Below are 14,910 nucleotides of genomic sequence, written 5' to 3'. Positions count from 1 at the left end.
CACATTTGAACTGTTTCACTTTAATTATGACATTTTAGATCACATTTTTGTGACATTCTATGTATGACATTTTTTGTCATTTTGGTCACATTTTGGACGACATACTATAGTATGACTTTTCTACATTTTGGACGACATACTATACTATGACATTTTTGAGTGATTTTGGACGATATACTAACCCATGACTTTTTTGTCACATTTTGGATGACATACTAACCTATGACTTTTTTGTCACATTTTGGACGACATACTAACCTATGACATTTTTTCACATTTTGGACGACATACTAAATCCCAGGGTCACATGGTGGTGTAGTGGTTAGCACAGACCCGGTCTTCTCTTCGAGGGTCAAATCCTTTGAAATGAACCCCCTGAGAGAGCAGAACTTAGTACTTGCTAACTGGGAGAGACCCTTTAATGTTTGATCGGTCAAGTCTTTCTTGGAGCTTTAGTCAGTGTTGTTTTAGTAGGGTGGAATTGATGTCTCAATCATTTCCCTTTGGGGCCTTGGCCATATCTCCAGCTCCTTTTCATTCCTCCTAAACATGCTTTTCTTTTACACCTGCTAATCACATTCTGTCCACCAGGTGTCCACAGTTATAGTTTTTCCTCATCTTCCTTTTCCTCATTTCTCTGCCCATTTGCTACACCAGTTCTTTCTAAACCTGCCATTTCCTCCAGCTTGCAGGCGGATTTACTTCATGTTCCTTTGTGTTTCTGTGTATTTATCATCCACCCATCTTGCCCATTAGTCAGTTTATTCATTTCGGAAAGCTCATCTTTTCATCCGCATCCCTTGTCTTCTTTCTAAATGTACAATTGGTTTTAGTTTTACAACTTAAAGGCATATATTTTATAGTTACTAATACAGTTTTAGAACATGTTAGGAGTGGCGTTGCAGGGGAGCTGTTGGTCAAGAAGACATAAAAAAACTAGAAAGACCACAGAGGTAATTTTGACCGTTCATAGATTATTTGCACATGAGTTCAATACACAAAGTACAATAATACATTACTACATAAATAATAATAATAATAATAATACAAAATAAATAGATGTGTAATGTGAATATAGGCGATAGTAAACATGAGGAAACAGTGAGAAAATGTATTAAGCTGTTAAAATTACAGACAATATTCCTTTAATGTCATGTGGGATCATAAGAGGGGAGGAGTATGTGCCTACAAAGGCGGAGCATCACTGTAACATTTGCAGCAAATTGAAACTTATGAACACAGTTTACTTCGTGGAAAAGAAACAGACAGCAAACAGTTCAGAGCTTCTACAACCAAGAAGGTAAAGTTTAACTCCAGAATATTTACAACTATGTATATTACATGTGAGGAATGACTGGTTGCTGTTAAATATGTTGCTGTTGATGATCTCTTATATCATCTTACATTTTAAGTGATTTTTTTGTTTTGTTTTTGCTTTAGGTGTTAATATGTCTTAGTCATTATTAGTCATTTACATTTGCCTAATAATAATATATTAATAGACATTACACATAGGGTCACACGGTGGTGTAGTGGTTAGCACTCTCGCCTTGCAGCGAGAAGACCCGGGTTCGAGCCCCGGTTGGAACAAGGGCCTTTCTGCATGGAGTTTGCATGTTCTCCCCGTGTGTGCGTGGGTTCTCTCCGGGTTCTCCGGCTTCCTCCCACAGTCCAAAAACATGCAATGTGGGGATTAGGTAAATTGACACACTAAATTGACCGTAGGAGCGAGTGTGAGAGTGAATGGTTGTTTGTCTCTAGCTGTGTGTGGCCCTGCGATGGACTGGCGAACTGTCCAGGGTGTACCCTGCCTATCGCCCGATGTAGCTGAAATTGGCACAGCACCCCCCGCGACCCTCTGGTGGAGGATAAAGCGGTTAGATGATGACTGACTGACTGACTGACATTACACATATTCAAAATGTGAAGCCTTTCAATGAATACGCTTCTAATGAAACTGAAAAAGGTAAATTGGTAACTGCTGTTTTTGTTCATCAGGCTAGTGGAGAAAGTTTTAATATGATCTGTCATGATTTTTTTTTTTTCAATTCTTTTCCCCACTCCTAGTGTAAATACTGTAAGTTTGTTTTGGTGAACCACGACCTGTATGTAAAATGGTTCATATTGGTACTTTTTTTCTGTGGGAACAAAAACACTAAATATATTATGTTTCACAGATTTAAAAGCTGAAATGGCTTCATCCAGTGGTTTCCTGTCTGAAGATCAGTTCACGTGTTCCATCTGTCTGGATGTCTTCACTGAGCCTGTTTCTATCCCATGTGGACACAATTTCTGCAAGGCCTGTATAACAAAACACTGGGAGGACAAAGCCCAATGTCAGTGTCCACTGTGCAACGAGAAGTTCAACAAAGGGCTCAAACTCTGTGTCAACACTGGTTTCAGGGAAGTTGTGAACAATTTCAAGAAGCACGGTGTCAGTAATAAAAATGATGTCCCCGTCAAACCGGGACAGGTGCCATGTGACTGTTGCACTGGCAATAAATTCAAAGCCTTCAAAACCTGTTTGGTGTGTTTGGCATCTTATTGCCAAACACACTTAGAGTCACATCAGAGAGTTGCTGCATTGAAGAAACACAAACTGACTGATCCTGTGCAGAACCTGGAGGTCAATGTATGCAAGAAACACAACAAGATGCTCGAGCTCTTCTGCAGAAATGATCGGAGTCGTGTTTGTGCTCTGTGCACAGAACATAGAGGTCATGATACAGTCCCTCTGGAGGAGGAGTATGAGGAGAAGCAGGGTGAGCTGGAGCAGAAAAAGATGGAAGTAAAGGGGATGATTCAAGAGCGACAAAAGAAGATTCTGGAGATAACAGAAGTGCTGGCCAAAAAGAGGGAACAAAACAATGAGGCAAAGGGAAATAGTGTTCAGATCTTCACATCATTGATAGTCTCTATGCAACGAAATCTCTCTGGGCTGGTGAACGCTTTTGAGGAGAGGCAGAGAGCTGCAGAAAAACAGGCTGATGTGCTTGTTGTAGAGCTTCAGAGGGAAATCATGGAGCTCCAGAGGAGCCTCACCAAACTGCAGAAGATCTCAAAGACTGAAGACCATCTCCAGCTCATCAAGTGCTTCCTGTCCATCACATCTACGTTTCCACTCACCAAGGACTGGTCTGACATCAGTATCAGTGGACAGCACTGTGTGCAGGATCTGAAGAGAGCAATGGTGCAGCTGCAGGTGACTCTCGCCAAAGAGATGCAGCGAGCTGGTCAAGACTTTAGAGCTTGCTATGATGAATTCCTGGCTGAAGAAACTGGTGAGGATAAGAAAATGGTACACACAGATCTGGAGAACCTGCCGGAAGGCATCAAGCTGGACATAATCCGGCGGCAGTACACAGTAGATATGACATTTGACCCATGCAGTGCAAATGATTTCCTCGTATTTTCAGAGGATTTCAAAGCAGTGCAAACTCCCCATATTGTGTGGGTAAATGGAAGCCCACAAAAATTCAACAGGCATGCCTACGTCTTGGGGAAAAGGGGATTTTCAAGAGGGAGATTTTATTACGAGGTTCAGACTGAAAGGAAGACCGGCTGGGATTTAGGCATAGTCAGAGAGTCACTGCATGGGATGAAGACAATCATACCAAACCCCAGGACTGGAATGTGGGTCATAAGGCTGAGGAACAACACCAAATTCACAGCTTTAAATAGTGTCCATGTCAACCTGAACATGTCAGAGAAACCAAATAGGGTCGGAGTGTTTGTAGATTATGAGCAGAGACTGGTGTCCTTCTATGATGTGGACGCTGTAACTCTGCTCTACTCTTTCACTGACTGCATATTCAGTGGTAAAATCTACCCATTCTTTAGCCCCGGCCTCCCCGAGGATGGTGTAAATGGTGGTCCACTGGTCCTCTCACCAGACAAAAAGGAAGACAAGAAGTCAAACAAGAAGGAAAACAAAGAGGAAGACAAGAAGTCAAACAAGAAGGAAAACAAAGAGGAAGACAAAAAGTCAGACAAGAAGGAAAACAAAGTGCAAGACACAACATCAGTGTTTCTCGACTGGAGTTTTGTTGTTATTTTTCTGGCTTGGATTTCCCTGATTACATATCACATCATCTTTAACAAGGGCTGAAATATGTTGATTTCTACCAAAAATCGTGGATATTTGTGAAAGCTGAGCAGTGCAACACGTCGACAGTGAAATCAGTTCTTTTTTGTTGTTTTGTTTTTATTGGATATAATGTACTGTGTTTATTTTTCGCCCATAACTTAACATGTTTTTTTTTTATTAATTATTGGTGAATGTACATGCTTAGTCACTTTATCATGATATACCATATGCAGTAATTCAAACACAATAGAGGTCATAGAGGTTGTTCATTTGACTTGGTATACTTGCTTGCTCACTTGGTGTTGAATTAACTGTATCCAGTGCGCAATTTACATAAACGTTTATTCTATGATTAAACATAACGATTGGTGTCATTTCTGAAATGAATGAACCACTCTGAATGTTCAGAGTGAATTGAAAAAGTGACACAGAAACTAAGCCAGTGAGACACATCACAGGAATGGCATGTCCTTAAATGTTTTGTTGTTTGTTAGTTTGAGAGCTGGGTGGATTCAGTCACACATGGTAACCGCTGAGATGACAGTATAATTAGACATCATTTTGTTTAATCCGCCCACTATTCAGCCACGTATCACGCAGACAATCAACTAAACACAATCAAACAATGTCAAACACACCCTCACACAGGCATTGATTAAAAAGTTTTGCATAAAGACAAGAAGAAGAGAACAAAACGTACTATTGAATGAGATGCCAATACAAAACATAGTGACATCATTACAACATTTGGAATACAGCCACAATAACTTCACCCTCATATTCCACGTCAGGCAACACGTAAATAAAAGTTAACCTGATTATATTATTGATCAGATTTTTGTTTCATTTTAAATGTATTACCTATAAAAGGTCAACATTATACATCAACAACAGAGTTTAGGCCTGGTGTATTTTCATTTCTCATTTATATACAGAAAATCATCAGCTTTTATGCTAAAAAGAGACAACGCATAAAGTGATTCATTACATTTCAGTGACAAACACATGAAAATATAATTCTGATGAAGATTTAGCATAATATAGCATAATAATATCACTCCAACTGACTTGGTTCAGAAATTGATTTAATTTTCATGTTTGACTTAGAGGCACTGATTCCTGTGCTGTTTACAGACTACACTGACTAAACTGAAAGTAGCACATATTCATTAAGGATTATTTATTAGCCTTATATTGCTTATGTCATTCCATCATATATTAAGTGTTAAGAGGTAAATGTATGAAAGTGTAGATGGACAGAATGTTAAAGAGAAATGGAGAGAACTACTACAACGTTTACAGAGAAAGGAAACCTAATTCTCATTCTCTAAAACTAGTTTGACCTCCTTTTGGGAAACACCAGGCTGAACCTGTGCACAGCCTGGAAAATTCTGTGCACGTATGGAAGTGTGCAAAAATACACCACTAGAGGGAGGAATATACTCACATTTAACACAGTTGCCCTCGCTGCACTGTGAATTAAGATAGAGGTGAGAATGTGTTTGTTTAGTCATTTTTTCATTTGAACTATAATGCCACCATTTTTATATCTTAATACCTATTTTTCTTTTTAAATAGGAATAATCATGCAAATTATTGCCCTCAAAGTCATAGTTTGTAATTTACCTTAGATTTAGTCCAGTTTAAACTGACAGAGACTGTGAATCAAATCCTTTGTTTTAAAAAACAAAACAAAAACAAAAACAAACTGTTAACTGTTATTAGTATTAATACAGTTATATTTACTCATAATCATGTCCCTAAAATCTTGGTGATTCATATCTTGAGAATATTTACATCACATGTAAGCCAGCCTTGAGATTATTTGAACATATTATTATTACATCTCGTGTCTCATGTCCCTGTGAAGTTTACATGCAAACTTGTTTTTAAAATCATGCTTACAGACCAGTATCTGCAGCTGTACATATCGGTCATCCCCGTTCATGCCCAAATACAGTATGAGGTGGATGTTGCTCCACAGTAATTCAGCAGATGAGCTGTGAATTTTTAAACATGTTAGGAAAACAACCCGGTTTGATCTGTACAGTGTTCTGTCTGAATTACTGGGTTAGAGATTTAGACAGAACACTGTACAGGATGAACATGTCAGTCGTCAATTTTGAACTGCACCTTTGTGGCTGCTTAGTAGTTCAGATCCATTCACACAGTCACTCACACGGTCAGTCCAGGCTGGTGCAGGTAGCAAACGCATTGATGCACTGGGGTGACACCTACTGGTGAGACTGCATATTGCAACAAGCAGAAGACTCCTCAGCTCACCCCCTCACTTTTACCAAGCGTGGTTAAACTATACTGTGTCCTTCACATACCAGAAAGGATGAAAACACTCTTTCACAGCTCTCTCCATCCTTACACTCTCACTCTCAGGGCCATTTCCTCCCTTTTAGTTTGTTTGTGCACCACGTTTATGTGGGCGCTGCCATTCTTCTTTGTTTGTGCAGTAAGCTTTTGCTTGGAATGCACACTCAGGCTGGTTTGCTGTTGGTGCAAGACAGCAGCCTCCATAAGGTAAGTCCTAAGCACTTTTTTAAAATACTTTCATTGCAATTATTGATCCATTGTTCAGATATTTCCGTCTGATTCAGTCCGAGTAAGGGCGACTACTATTGGCTGAATCTATGCCACTAGCATCTGTCTTACTTCTGTTGTTCGTTGTGTAACTTTACCACACACCTGTGCTCAGCAGAAACCATGACGTGTCAACCATAATGTTAGCCCCCCCACACACTCAAGGTACGGATGGGCTGAACTTTCCACTGAAGGGCTATTTTAAGAGGCAGGAGCAATTCCTCTGGGAATAATTGGGTTTTCCATTGTAACCTTTCAAGTGGGGTTCACTGACAGAGGTCAAAGGTCACCACACACAGTCAGTGGGGCCCAAAGGGGAGTGGAAGCTCCTCGCTCCCATTTGAAAGCACGACCATCCTGTTCTGTTAAAAGGGATTCCACAGAAGGAAGTCGACTTCATCTGAATAATGTGTGCGTTCATTTCTAGAGAGAGGAATGTCATGTGCAGTACAAGGGTAAGTCTTTTGGTAAGAGGGTAATTCACTACAGATCATTTTATTTTTTTATTTATTTTAGATCTGACCTACATAACACATGCTTGAAAACTGGGGGGTGGGGGTGCTTTGGTGCTTTAAAATTCTCGAACAATTCCTCCTTAATTCATTTTACATAATTAATGTGTCCACAATTATTGATCAACTTACTGTAACATTCTACTTAACGTCATACACCAAGTATGACCGCTAGCGGAGGGAAACTCAGCCGTGAGTGATCATGATATGTTATTAAAGACTTTAGGAAATTGTACGGTCATTATATTCACAATTTAAAATTTTATTTACAGCCTGCAAACTATGTTTAGGGCTTTGAGTGTGTGTGTGGGACTGGATCCTCAAACTATCTGGTAACCTCTAGTCACTGGGGAAGAGGAGCGGGGGCACCACGCTCATTTTGAATTGCAGTATCTTTTTAAAACACTAGTTGCATATACATTACTTCAAAGTTAACAAATAAATCCAAATCTGGATACAAAAAAAAATACACATTTATTCATGTGGCGTTTTGCACTACGGTTCTGTCGGACAAGGACACAAACAGTGTCAAGTACAAATCACACATAATTATATACAATTCATGTGTACACTGTGTATTTGATACACACTCAGTCAGACTAGCTATACAGCAAGTATTTACAAAACTTTTGTCATTATAAAAAATAGCTTCAGTTTATGTGCACTAGCTTAAACAAATGCAACCATTCTAGACTACACAACAACAACATACATCTGCTTTCATTGCTGGGAACATACAATTTAAGCATTTTGTGACAAATGCAGTATTTTAGGCAGATGTTAGAAATAACACTAAGTCATCACTGTGACCCCTCGTTTTTAGGTTGAGTCCTTGTATGGGACCAGGTCAAAGTCCTGTTATTTCAAAAATGTGCTCCATCACTGGAAAATTCCCATGGCAGTTCTAGCAGAAGGTAACAGCTCATGGTCTGATTCCTCTATTTCTTTCTGCTTTCCTGGTGTTGTTTCTCTTGTATTAATGCAAACATGTTATATTGTAAAAACAGCTTTTCTTTCTAGAAGTGTTACTGTAGTTATGACATACAGCAGTTGGCTGCAGTCAAAGCTTTCCTCCTCATTAATGTGACTCAGCAAAATACACAATGGTTTCATATGACATGTACAAAAATGCACATTTCTGCTGGAGTGGCCACGACTTAGTTGTATGTATGCAAGACATTGACATAAAGGTGATTCCACACCGCCAGGCATGGAGATAATCAAATCATCACAAGGTCTAAGTGCCTTATTTAGCAACAGAGGAGATGGCACTAATATGTCCATAGGATTTAACACGATTAAAATTTCTCCAGATATCAAGCTTTTAATTCTCTATCTCATTCTCAAAAGCAGGACATATTTTTGTTTTGCATATATTTATACTGTATAAATGTATATGGAATGTATTATTTCACTTTAAAATGTAGAGTTTATTTTTATCTGTCTTCCTCTTTTATCTGTCTTATTTTTATCTGTCTTTTATATGTAGAGTTTATTTTTATCTGTCTTCCAGCCGGTTTGAAGGCATCCTTGGATTTAAAGACATAGTTATTAGCAGCAATGTGGATTTACTATTGCAAGTCGTTTAGCTATAACCTCATGCCACTGTATCCCAGCTCTGATGGCTGCCACACAGCGTTGTCTCGAGGACAGTTGCTGTGGCAAACACAGGTCAGGATCACCATGACTGGCCTCCTGACACTTTTACCCATGTCACACTGGAACTCCACCATGGCGGTCTTAGTTCTGTGAGGTGTACAGCAGCGGCCGTCTGTGCAGGAGCCACAGTAGCGAGGTTTGTAAGCCTGGACACTGGTGCAGTTCTTATAGGAGAGGTGGACAGCGTGGTCACTCCTTACCATCCTCTGACACTTACTGCCTCTCTGCAGGGAGAAAACAGTTGCTTATTGAGTATGTACTGCCAGATGTGCCAGATCTCTCAGGAGAACAATGACATTAAGTGTTATTTTCTTGCAGAAAGTTCAGGAGATTATCCTTTATCTGGCACCAAGATCAGGACAAGCAAATGTCGATATCACTTCACCCAAAAAGTACCTTTGTTGAAAGCTGTGTTGGCTGAGTATGACTCTGCAGGTCATCACAGGGTCTGATCATGCACAGTCTGCTCTGCTTCACCATCTCACAGCGACGGTTCTTATTGGTCACTCTGGTGGACACCCCCATGCCACAGGTTTGGGAGCAAGCACCCCACTCTGTGGTCTGCTCAATGCAATTCAGGCTGGAGTCCCAGTTGTCAAAGCTCACGGTCTCCTCCCGACGAAAGGCTAAAGAAACGCACACAGACCGATGGAGGAATATAGGTTGGAGTGGGGAAAAAAAGGGGGTCTTGGCCCTTTACCCGGGAAAGGTCAGAGAAACTTTGTTTTCACAGTGGAGTGACATCAACATCAAAGAGAACAAGGTGATTCTATATGTGTATGTGACACACTACTTTCAGTCTACTCACCTGCCATGGCGAGGCCACCCAGAGCACTGGCCTCTGCTTGGGGCTCACACACCCATTTCTCGCAGCACTCTCCAGGCACCTGGATCTTCCGTGGCATGGGACAATCAGGGCCAGGCAGCATCACATCCACGTTGCAGCGTGGCACGCAGGCAATCTGTCCGCCCCGACACACACACTGGTACTTGCAGCTGGGGAAGAAGGTCTGACCATGCTTGTAGACAGAACTGCCCAAAACGCACACATCTCCTTCATGAGCTGGAGGAAAGAAATGTAACAAAATCAATAAAGGACACGGACAAGACATCGTGTGAATATATTCGTGAATGACAGCACCAAGAGAGGCCCGCTCACCTGCACAGATACCAGTCCTCTTGTGGACGTCGGCTGTGTAGTCACACTGCAGCCCTTTACGAGTGTCGCAGGGGTTCATTTCAGAGCAGATCTGTCCTTTCTGACGAGCACACACAAGGCAGCAGGCACAGTCGTCCAGGATCAGGGGAACTCCAGGGAGACACATCGGGGGCTCCTTGGGACACTGGCATCTCCGTGGACATACCTGGGACCAGACGACTGTAAACACCTGGGAGGGGAAAGGAGATACATTTTGATGTGTTAATGTACATCTTCTTGAATCATATTAATATGACTGATTATTGATTATTGAGATTAGATGTTACATCCGATTTCACTTTAAAAAATACAATTAGGATATTGTATCAAATGACGATGTTAATGAAATCTAGTGTTAGAATACAAACCATTGGTGTAAATTAAAAGTTTATCATAGGATTGAATGCTTACCTGTGCTGTTAAAATGAAGACAAACAGAACAGTCTGTGAAGGTTTGGACATATTCATATTAAGAAGAGCAGAATCAAAAATATCTGCAGTCAAAGTGCCGAGTCGTCTTTAAGGGACCTGAACTGAGCCGTTGGGTTCAGGATGGAAAACTTCCTCCTCTCTGATGGTTTTGCTGCAGAAGGTTGTACTCTCTTTGTCATTCTGGCTCTGGTCTGCAGAGAGGACGACCTTATATAGTGGGGCTGCTCCGCTGGCACCATGACGACAAAACAAGAAGGAATGCTGGACAGATTGCTCAGAGTGTTGGAGGAAGACGGGAGTCACATTTTATTGTGAGATCCTGTCAAAGAGCGTACAACAAACACAGAGTTTTAAGACTTCACAATTCCTTATATTCTTCGGACAGTTTTTATTTTTAATATGTGCACGCAATATATTGATCATACAATTTTATTTCAGCATTTTACAATTAATTATCCCTGTACATCTGTTTATTAGGTTCATTTTTTTTTCTTACTGAAGTGCTATTATGTTACCTAACAGCACGGTGATATGGTACCATAATATTACCATGCTATTAGGTAATGTTAATAATATGGTAATACCAGCTTATGTTTAATGCCATTTTCAGATTGGTGATAATAAAGTAAAAGCATGGTGATAAGAAGATAGTATTACAGTATTCCCACGTTATTGCCTGATAATAACTTGGTAATAACAATGACTATAGGTCATTACCTGGATCAAACCTTAACATGAAAATGTGTGTGAATCAATTACCATAAGGCTGAAATGCATCCTTCCATAGTGCCAAATCCTTTTCCCATTGTTATTTCCAAGCTGTAACTTGGTGAATAATATAAAAATAAAAGACATTATCAACCTAATACACAGTTATGACCATACTATTGCCATATTGTTGCTGTGCTCTAATGTGTTTCCCACTAAAACTAGGTGGTGACCCCGTGTCCTCTCTTCCCAAACCCCACCTGGGAGGTCAGAATGGAAAACACACTTGTTCCCAGTAGATTTGGTTCTGCTCCCTAAAATAGAAAGACACATCTGGTCAGACATGTGTTGTGGTTCCCTCCATGCATAGGCATGAAGGCGGATGTCAAAGCGAGGCTGACTGGATCACAAAGATCAGTGAGTTTGACTTCAGTCTTATGAAAGCATGTAGTGTCATAAATCCTAACTACTTGTGTTTTTGTGTTTTGCCTCCTGTAGGACACAGAACTCACTTCAGATGTACGCTTAACACAGGAACCAGTAACTAAACAGGGCCACTTCCTTTGTGGCGAAATGGCAGCGAAATTCAAATTGGCTGACTTCCTTTTGGGTCGTGTTCAGGGTCGGCAATGTTAGCTGATACTTTATGTTTTGTAGTACATTTTAAGTACACATTGATGCATTATGAATTTAATTTAATTTGCTACGATTAACATGCTCAGACGGGTTTATTATATTTGGTCGCATTTTTGTGGGTTTTTGATTTTTTCTTGAGGAAATTGTGGGTCGCACTAAACCTATTTGGTGGCCCAATTCAGCTTGAGACATGGGCCACACGGTGGAGAAGTGGCTAGCATTGTATACAGCAGTTACCTGTATGACTACGTCTTTGGTGAGTTGCTGCTGTTTCTCCTTCATAGAGTTGAAATGTTCAGCCAGTGGAACTCCCTCAATCAGCTCCATCACAACATACAGCCTGTCGCATTAAAGTGACATCATCGGTTATTATTCATCGATAATTTAAAGTTTGTGGGACAAACAGGGTTGCCAGGTCTGCAGTTTATCTGCAGGATAGGGCTATTTTTGAAGTGTTGCTGTGGATTGAATTATTTTTGTCCACAAGTTAAGTGTATACATGACAAAGACATGTTTGGAGACATTTGGCGATGGTCTGGTGTTCTGGTGTTGGTTTTTTTCATTTTTGGGGGCTAACATTGGACTGGTTTTGTCACGCAGACCTAGCAACCCTGCAGCCAAGTAAAAGTAATAGTCCTCCCCTTCCAAAAATTTAACAACGTTTGGGTTTGTCATCTATAGGGACGTAGAGAATATAGAGAATAAACAACACTGTAAATATCTGAATATGGTCTTATGTCTCAATATGTTTAAAAATGGAGGCAGACTGCCTTCACAAAAAAATTCAAATACTGATTTTCTGAACCAATATTTTGTAAATAATAATAAAAAAACTTGTTGATTAAGAAAAATAGAAGCAATTGTAAAATTAGATACATCCATCGCGTTAATTGAGGAAAAAAGGGAGCCAAGCTAAATTTGCTCGCACCATTGACAGATTATTTTTTATTAAAACAAGAATCAATCTAAGACTATTTTTGTAGTGGAGCTGTTTGTTAAACACATAACTCACCAATGGTTCATTAGACAGGCTTCAAATGTACATATCTATCTATCTATCTATCTATCTATCTATCTATCTATCTATCTATATATATACATACATATACATATACATATGTATATACATATAAACTTTAGATTTTTACATTTTTATTTTTTATAAAGGACAAATATGCTCTTTGTCCAATTTGTTCTACACTTGTGCAAAAATGTTGTTTTTTTTTTTATTACAACAGTTGAAAATCGAAAGAAAGCCCCTAACCAACTCTCGAAGAGAGGACTTATCACTAGCTAATATCATTAATAACATAATATTGCGTCATTTATTTTCATGCAACAGACAACACATGTCTCAGTTTCAGCAATGCAGATCATTAATGTGTTGTTGTTCTATTTTGCAAAAAGGAAGAATTTTCTATTTAATTCAAATGTCTCATTTACCTATGTCAGACAAATGTCAGACACACACATAACCACAGAGTCATTTGACTGTTCGGAGGTCAAATGTAGGTTCTGGTCTTCTTTAACAATGACCACCACAGTCAATTCAGTGTGTTTGTGTTACACCTACATAAACTTGACACCTGGTTCTCTGTGTGCTCTTATCATCACTATTAGCATACTAACACATTAAAATAAGACGGTATGCTCAAACATTATACATCTACGTGTGGACATGTCTTATTTCAGTCTGAAAACATGATAATATTATTTATACAAGCACAAAAAGAACCAGGTGTAAAGTTTAACATGACTTCCTCATTGTTGTGTATGTTAGCAACTATGTTACTTGTCTTCCTGATACTATCAAAGATGCCTTTCTGACTCTCTAACAGATGAATTATCACAAGCTAATATAATTAATAATAGATTCTTGCATAATAATTGTTATATTTGTACATAACATGATAAGGCCTCATCTTCCCCAAGTGACCACAAACGATTTTTAGCGTTGTATTCACAAAAATAATGATTTATTTACAAAAGTAGGATAAATTACTACAAAATGGTTGAACTGAGGTCTAGGCTTCAGGGTGGACTAAGGCCAAAATAACAAACAAAAAGGTCCCTGTCTAGAAAACAATAAACTATTGCAAGTATTTTCATGCAATAGACAACACATGTCTTAGTTTCGGCAATGCATATATTCAAGGATGAATTTGAATTTAATTCAAATGTCTTATTTACCTGTATCAGACACATTGTGAGGCTTGTTCCTGCAAAGGTTAACCACAGGGAGTCATTTTCCGTAGATGCAAATGTTTGTCCGTATTTTATTTCAATGATGTAGGAGGCAACATTTTGACTTTAACATGTCATGATGCTGTTAACACTGAGCACAGTGTAATGGTGATAGACGACGTTCATGTTCGTGCCCTCTAACTGTTGCTTTCTCAATGGTTTTGTTTTGATTCAATTGATACAATTTATGTTGCATGACATCTGGAAGTTAAGATTTCATATGCATATTCACCTTATTTAGGGTTTATTTAGGGGATACAAGTTATTAAACAAACTGCTTGGACACAGTATGGAACTAGATTTGTGTCAATATTTTCAAACAACACTTTTCATGACGCAATCAAAACTTTTTAAGAAGCAAATAAAATATTGATTTAATCATTCAAAAATATTGAATTTTTTTGTTTGAAAATACATTTGTTCTTTGTGTTCCGTGATTTGGAACGCGACAAAATAATTGTAAATATCTTATGCCAAACAGAGTGATCTGTTTACATTTTTCCAAAACTCAGTAGCCAATCAGCAGGCAGCTTCCTAAGGCCCGCCCGCAAACAAAAAACCATGGCGCAAAGAGGGAGCGCAAAGAACAAGTGTAATAAAATACAATATTTTGAATGATTAAATCGATATTTTATTTGCTTCTTAAAAAGTGTTGTTCTAATCTAATTGTACAATGCAGAATGTACAACGCAAAACATCACACCACACAGACTAACTACGTTATTTTTCGTTGCCGTCTTTTGTTAACGACAGCAACACAATAAAATCATTTAGAAGCGGTTGAAGTGCTCTTGAGATCAGGGTTGATTCTTCCACTGAAGCTCGAAGTCTGTCCATCCCAG

General features: G+C 39.2%; 2 protein-coding genes across 2 annotated transcripts; one reads left to right on the top strand and one right to left on the bottom strand.

Annotated features, from left to right (window-relative positions):
- Positions 1-289: 289 nt before the first annotated feature.
- On the top strand, positions 290-4,108 carry LOC122774686 (E3 ubiquitin-protein ligase TRIM21-like). Its single transcript, XM_044034161.1, has 2 exons — positions 290-1,300; positions 2,178-4,108. Exon 2 carries the CDS (start codon positions 2,192-2,194, stop codon positions 4,106-4,108), a length of 1,917 nt encoding a protein of 638 aa, XP_043890096.1. The 5' UTR covers positions 290-1,300; positions 2,178-2,191.
- Positions 4,109-8,647: 4,539 nt separating this feature from the next.
- Positions 8,648-10,555, bottom strand: LOC122774319 (CCN family member 3-like). Its single transcript, XM_044033468.1, has 5 exons — positions 10,460-10,555; positions 10,010-10,238; positions 9,659-9,913; positions 9,247-9,476; positions 8,648-9,074 (listed from the first exon to the last, which is right to left on the bottom strand). The coding sequence occupies exons 1-5, from the start codon at positions 10,514-10,516 to the stop codon at positions 8,781-8,783; spliced, it is 1,065 nt and encodes a 354-aa protein (XP_043889403.1). The 5' UTR covers positions 10,517-10,555; the 3' UTR covers positions 8,648-8,780.
- Positions 10,556-14,910: the final 4,355 nt, after the last annotated feature.

Source organism: Solea senegalensis, linkage group LG9 (genome assembly GCF_019176455.1).
Source record: "Solea senegalensis isolate Sse05_10M linkage group LG9, IFAPA_SoseM_1, whole genome shotgun sequence".
In the NCBI taxonomy this organism is placed as follows: Eukaryota; Metazoa; Chordata; class Actinopteri; order Pleuronectiformes; family Soleidae; genus Solea; species Solea senegalensis.
Note: the sequence above shows the minus strand (reverse complement) of the source record. Positions and strands in the feature narration are given on the sequence as shown.

Excerpts from the sequence above, each read along its gene's own strand:
- LOC122774686 (XM_044034161.1), top strand. The coding sequence starts at position 2,192 with ATGGCTTCATCCAGTGGTTTCCTGTCTGAAGATCAGTTCACGTGTTCC.
- LOC122774319 (XM_044033468.1), bottom strand. The coding sequence starts at position 10,516 with ATGAATATGTCCAAACCTTCACAGACTGTTCTGTTTGTCTTCATTTTA. Across the intron at positions 9,477-9,658 it reads GGGTGGCCTCGCCATGGCAG|CCTTTCGTCGGGAGGAGACC; the intron begins GTGAGTAGACTG and ends GCGTTTCTTTAG. Across the intron at positions 9,075-9,246 it reads CAACACAGCTTTCAACAAAG|AGAGGCAGTAAGTGTCAGAG; the intron begins GTACTTTTTGGG and ends TTCTCCCTGCAG.